This window comes from Nelumbo lutea, chromosome 3, assembly GCF_056320005.1.
Source record: "Nelumbo lutea isolate HS-2025 chromosome 3, American lotus-T2T, whole genome shotgun sequence".
NCBI classification, from domain to species: Eukaryota; Viridiplantae; Streptophyta; class Magnoliopsida; order Proteales; family Nelumbonaceae; genus Nelumbo; species Nelumbo lutea.
This window is the reverse complement of record NC_142686.1, coordinates 23,949,079-23,955,963: the sequence shown is the minus strand read 5'-3', so window position 1 is coordinate 23,955,963 and position 6,885 is coordinate 23,949,079. Positions and strand designations below refer to the sequence as shown.

The following is a 6,885-nucleotide window of genomic DNA, read 5'->3' as shown; positions in this document are numbered from 1 at the left end:
TGGAAGTTTGGTTATGAATATCTTCCAACCATTTCTAGACCCTGACTTGTTTGATTTTTATTTGGAGGCGTAAATATAAAGGCTATAAAACTAAAAATATTATATTTTTCAAGTTATCATGAAATTGATCATGAACTCATCTTTCATTCGATACTAAAATATGTAGGTCTCTCTTGCATCCTTCTTTCACCACAAGGGACAATACACCTGAATATCCTATGGGATAGATTCACCAAAAAACTACCATCAAAGTTTAGACATCTAAGGATCCATTTGGTTTGCAGTTGGAATTGAAATTGGAATGAGAATCAAAATATTCTGAAATGGTCCATTCCGATAGTCTGTTTGGTTCAGACCAGAATGAGAATGGGAATTAAAATCAGCAGGAATGGAATTTCATTCCCAAAGAGAGGATGCCATTCCAGCAGGAATGGAAATGGGATTCGGATCAATTCTGCCCAACCAAACAGTTGGAATTAAAAGTCTATTACGATTCTCAGACAAAAAAAAAAAAAAAAGACAAGACATCGGTGCTATGCATTTAATTGTACCAACAAATTAATATGCTGTCTAGTAGGGTTTCCTGGTCCACGTACATTCCATGCAATGCACCATGAGGGACATTTGAAGACCAAGAGGTGCTGTTCTATTTCAGTTTTATTGGTGAAAAAAAATTGTCACCCTTTCCAAAAGGGAAAAGAAACCCGTAGCCACTTTCATTGTCAATTGTTTAGTCTATTTAATGGATAAAAATTAAGTTAAAGAATACTCTTTTCTAAGCATAGACAGACAATTAATGGGGTTAGCCACGTACATGAATGAGAGAGAGACCGAAGCATTTATTTAGTTCATTTTACTAATGATAATACATGAGATGAGATTGTCATTTTTTACTTCAATTTATCTTCAGTGTTCAAATTCCACTTTAGGGATGCGAAAGTCAGGATGCACAGTGCAGCTAGAATTGCAGGTGCCAGGAATGCAGAATCACAGAATACAGAAGTCATAAGTGAATACAAGTTGCAGAGATTCATACTGATAATCCTAGGAGAAACACCAGGTTTGCAATTATAACCTAGAAACAAAATACAGAGATATTTGAGAACCAAATAAAGTAAGGAAGAAAACAAACCACAATGCAAAGGCAGCCAGATTACAAGCTTGGACATGCTCAGATTACATAAACAATTTTCCCTTCTCTTCACCCTGGTCTAATAACATTAAGATCACCTATCCAACCTAAATACTGTGTTTTCTTTCTAAGTTTGTTTTGAATCAATGAGAGCATGTTTTACTTGTTGAAATTCAACACCATACCATCCTTTCTGATCATCAACCAACCATTAATCCCGTAGTGATGGCCAACAAAATTTGAAAGGAATATTACTCTTGCTGCCCCAAACTATAACAAAGCTACAAAGCATGCTTTAAATTCCTTTAGTTACATTTTTCTGTTAATTAGGCTCGCTCAGTCTGAGAAGAGTTTAAATATAAATATGTACAGTGCAAATACACGGTTTATAAAAATGGTATGCAAGGTTTTGCATTGTACATATTTATATTAATGTGTACTCGGTTTTGCACTCCACATATTTGTATTTGTACTCCTTCCGAACTGAGCCCGTGACAAAGAAAATAGAACATCATGCATTTTGAGGTACAGTATTTGCACTTTTGGCCCCAATCTTACCTCATTTAATTTTGACTGCCCAACCATTCAAGTAATATGGTCCCACATACAAATCAGGTTCACGTACGCCAGAATGCACTATTTGGTTCAACCATATACTAAGAGAGTATTATATCCTTGGTTGCACAATGAAGATTTCTGCAATTATGAAATATTTCCTATGAGATACAATGTCAATGAGGTTTAAATTTCATAGCTCTGCCATTGTAGACCAGATTTGACATAATTTTAAAACATCATAATCATCATCTACCCCTTATCTCTATAAGATTTAGCATCAATGGCAGAAAATTCTTTTCCTCCTTTCCTTAAGTGGGTGTTCTTTGGTTCTTTTTCTTCTCCCTCCTTTGATGGAGGAAAGATAGTCTGGAGATTGATTTTATTGAGATAGGTAACATGGAAACTCAAGTATTTTTCAATTCTAGTTGAATGAAATATAATCTTATTGATGAGATTTATTCTACATTTTTTTGGGACCTCCATCATAGGATAGCATTTCTCTGTATTCTTTTAAGGAAGAAAGGATAATCAGAGCTTTTCTTTGCAGAGTTCTTTGTCAAAATTAGTCATCCTGTGATCCTTCTCACCATATCGTTTCCAAATTGGTGCTTGTTCTTTTGTCCTGATATTGTCAGGAGGAGTCCATTTTCTAATTCTTTCTTTCAGTTGTTTGATCAAATATGAGTTAAAAGCAATATATTTTCATGGTTCTTAGGCTCATTTTCTGTGTATCTCCCATGTAAATATGAACCATACCATTATAATATTATGGTATTTAATCATGCCCAGCTATAGGAAATGGTCCATACCACTTCCAATACTCTGCTCCAACATCTTACGAAGATATCTTGTTCCTCATTGAAATAAACTCAAATTGTATTTTCCATTTCTGTTAACATCAACAAAGAAAAATAGTTAATAAAATAATAAAAAAAGGAGCTAGATATCCCTTCGCTACATATTGTAACTGACTACTACTCTATGTTGCCATTCTAATGCCAACCAGAGAAAAAGAAGAAATAAATTTAAAATGTGTTCTTATATCCAATAGGAACACAAAAGGAACAAGAAAAAAGCAATGCATCCCAACCGGAAAAGATATCAATCTGATGTTGGAAGGAAAAATTGAATGAATTATTGATCACATAATTCACATCTATTATTGATTCTTCCCAAAAAAATTTAAAAAAAATAAAGAAATTCGGAGACAAAATTTAATCATTTATTATTATTATTATTTTTTTAAGGCAAATATATGATCAGTCGACATTTTATAAACAAGAAGGAAAATGTAACCCGCTAAGATGATTAAAAAAGAAAATTGGAATTAGCCCCGCTTCAATATTCCTGCAATCCCTTCCTAGCCTCGAGAGCTGAAGGGGAGATTGAATTCCCTATATCGGGAGGTGTAAACACTGTATCTGGGTATCTATAAAACGGCCGAGATGAGTAGAAGAGTTCCGCTGAGTTTGGTGTAAAGAGAGGAATATCGGATATATAAGGATTAGGCGGTTCGCAGACTGGAGAAATGGAAGATGAGCTGACCTGAACATCTCCGCTACCTCCGCCACCTCCGCCACAGTTCCCATCAGTAACAAGCGATGATGACTCGGTGTCGTCGCCTGCTCTTGTGTTAAAATTATTCCTTTCAGAAGAAGAAACTTGCCCAGATTCCTGAGGTTGAGGTTGCACCGGCTGATCATCAGAACGTGAAAGCCCCGTCAGCTTTTGCACTAGAGCCATGAAGTCGCGAGCTTGGGTGTGAATAATCTTGGGAGAGTGGGTATAGATGATAACTGGAGGCTGTCGCTGTTGTTGGTGCTGTTGTTTTACGGAGGCTGTAGCGGCTACAGCACTGAGCGAGGACGGTGAAGTAGAAGAAGATGAATGTGCCGAGGAAGATGGTTTTTGAATAAAATGGGAATCCTTGTTGATCTTCAATGGAGATGGTCGTGGCCCATTGATCTCCTTCCTCGCCTGTTGATCATCATGAAATTGGGAAGGGCTCATGATTTAATTAATTCTCGTAAGAAAAATTCAATAACTGCTGGGGATGATTATTATTCTTCAGAAAGAGAAGAAGAAGAAGAAGAAGAAGAAGAAGAAGAAAGAAGAGTGATAAGGAGTTGGTGAGAGAAAGAGAGAGAGATATATAAAGAAGAAAATGACAGAAGATTGTGGATTCGGTTTCGTAAGGCAGGAAGAGATGTGAGTTGCGGGAGGAGGGAGGAAGGATTGATCTTCATCAGTTGATGGAGGAAGCGCCAGCGATTCTGACCATTGACATGAAGGGGCTGTGGTGTTGAAATTTTAGTGTTTAACGGAAAAGCTGTTGTGAGACGCTACCCATCTGTTTCTTTAGGCGCATTCGTCGGCTGGACAGCGCCGGCGCAGCTGACGGGATCACGAAGGTGTGTGTGAGTTTTGTTTTTGAGTCTATTTTCTTCTCCTCCTATTTTCGTGCTTCCTTTTTTCTTTTTTTCTCCTTTTATTTCTTTAACAAATATTGCCTTGGTTTTTTTTTTATTAATTGCAACTTACCCATTTCGTTTCTTTTTTCTTTTGCTCAGCTAGTGATCATTTCTCCTTGCTTTTGGGCTTCATCTTCAATTCGTATAAAAAGAATATCAGTGTTAATCGTTTACGTATCTTTTATCTTTAGACCAGATTACTGCTTCTTCTTTACTTTCTTCGTTTCTAATTAGTAGACCAAAAGAAAGGATTGAAAAAGAAAACAAGGCGAGTGAAAAAAAAAAAAAAAATTTCAAACTCCTAGCCCACGACGCCACTTCTCACACAGATGAATCGTCTCAGCTGAATCAAAATAGAAAATCCAAATTGAGAATTTAAAGGATTTTTTTAGTTAAGTTTATCTTTAGCAAGGCACCCACCATAAATAAACTTGCATGCTTTTGTTAGTTACGTTCGCTGCTAAAACCGTATTAAACCAGAGATAATTGATGGAATTTTTAGACTTTCTTTTTTTTCTTTTTGTTTGAAGTTTTAACCCTGAAAATCATTTATGGTGCGAGTGAAATTGCGAAATTGGAGCGCTGATAAACCTTTTGATTTTTTGTTTAACAGACTGTTTTACGCTTATCAATCACTCGATATAAAGGGAAAGAAGGGAGCTACGTCATTACTTTACTAATTACTGGTAATCAGTGAAGGATTTCACGGTACAGATTTGGGCCTAGCTGCCAACTCCTGTACACGTCACTTTATCACTAGTTGTTCATGTATTTTCTTTTGGAGATGCATGTTGTACACCGTGGGATTTGCATTGGAATTCATGCATTTCCCCTCTTTGGCGGATGATTACATGTAATTATTCTCCTCCACTTTTCTTGTGCTTAATTACCCCTCACTTCCATGCCAAAATTTAATTTTGGGGAGATGTTGATCTCGTGCGTGACTGGATGCCAATACTTCCGTACCATGTCTACAATTTTTGCTCTCGATGCCGGAAGGAGCTCAGATTTACTGTGCACAAAATGCGGTTCCTTTACTGTGTGCTACTGCATAACGTGTGCACAGCAGATCCAGATTCAGACTTTAATAGAAGTGATTTACATGTGTTATTACTAATTTTTAATGAGCATATTACCCTTGATTAATGGTCTGTCTTAATAGCTAATTTCTCCCTTTTTTTTATATTCATTTTTTTTCACACACCATAATGATTAAATTTAAGTGAATGGATATGCTTATTTTTGGAATTTTGGTTTATGTAAATTTAAGTGAGCATATTATCCTTAAATTTTGCAATTTACGGGTTTTATTAAGCGAAGGTAAACAATAGAAATACATAAGAATATAAAATTATTTTATATTAAATTTTTAATAACCAATTTGGTCGAACTCAATCCAAGTTGGTTAGTTTTCTAGTATTTATGAATGACTTTGGTTCAACAATTTTTCAACCCAATCAAGTCAGGTCAATTTCAGTCTAGCTATTTGTAAATCAATCAAAACTGAACCGACCCAACCATAAATATATAAATATTTTATATTTTAAATATAATATTTTAATAAGGGAAAGTGGGAAAATTCCTATGACTTAGTTTGGAAATAGTACAAATGCAAATATGTACGGTGCAAATGCATACAAAATAATAAAAAATATTAAGGTTTTGCACTCTACATATTTGCATTTGTATTCCTTCCAAACTAAGCCTATATTTCTTAGTTTAAAATATTTTATATCATAAATTTAAATTTTTAATTTACTTTTAGTAATGCCATAATAATTTATTAAATTTAAATTTAATTTTTAAGTTTAAATATTTTGAACAAACAAATCAAACTAAAAATAGACCCAAACTGATATCACCCAAGTTGGCGTGTTTTCACTAATGGCCAATTGGTTTCAGGTGACAAACTCCCAACCTGACCAGGTCAATTTGATTAGAAAAACAACCTACAACGAACTAAAGAGATCCTTGAACATTCCTAATTTCAACTAAACTCTCAATCTAATCTCTAATAAATAACAATAGTTTAATCTCCAATCATTATTGAAAATTTATAGAAAAAATACACAATTATTGAAAATAAATTCATAATGGCAATACAATAAATATCTAATAAAAATACAATAATAAAAAATATAATAAATACTGAAAATATATTAAATTAGCTAATAAATAGTTTAATCTCTAATTAATATTAATCAATAGATTATAAAAAATACATAATTACTAAAAATAGTTATTTAATCTCCAATAATTACTGACATTTTTCTATTAAATAAAAAACAAAAATAGATTTATAAATAATTATTGAAAACATATTTATAAAAAAAAATAGAATAAATAATTATTGAAATTACAATAAATATTAATTTTAGTATATAAAAATATATAATGAATATACACTATCATTGAAAAACTATTACTAATAAATATTATTTTTTTTTGAAAGTTATTTTCAATAATTATTAATTGTATAAGTGAAATTAGTTATTTGCAATATTATTTAGTTATTTAAAAAATATTATTATTTAAAGTTTTAAGATATTAATTATTTATTGAATTTAATAATCCATAAAATTATAATTAGTACTATTACTACATAATCTATTATTAATTATTTAGTTATTTTTAATGTTTTGTTCTTTAAGATATTTAGTTGTTGAAATATTTAAATATTATTTTATTTTTTAATATTTATTGTTTGAATAACATTTAAATTGA

At 32.6% G+C, this 6,885-nt stretch overlaps 1 protein-coding gene across 1 annotated transcript; it reads right to left on the bottom strand.

Moving 5' to 3' along the window:
- Positions 1–815: 815 nt before the first annotated feature.
- LOC148863650 (protein MKS1-like) lies at positions 816–3,863 on the bottom strand. The gene is made up of 2 exons (XM_088979550.1): positions 3,236–3,863; positions 816–1,075 (listed from the first exon to the last, which is right to left on the bottom strand). The coding sequence occupies exons 1-2, from the start codon at positions 3,698–3,700 to the stop codon at positions 1,031–1,033; spliced, it is 510 nt and encodes a 169-aa protein (XP_088835676.1). The 5' UTR covers positions 3,701–3,863; the 3' UTR covers positions 816–1,030.
- Positions 3,864–6,885: the final 3,022 nt, after the last annotated feature.

Bases quoted from the DNA above. Each gene is read 5' to 3' on its own strand.
- LOC148863650 (XM_088979550.1), bottom strand. From the start codon at position 3,700: ATGAGCCCTTCCCAATTTCATGATGATCAACAGGCGAGGAAGGAGATC. The intron at 1,076-3,235 runs GTCAGCTCATCT...TTTTGTTTCTAG, and splicing joins GAGGTAGCGGAGATGTTCAG to GTTATAATTGCAAACCTGGT.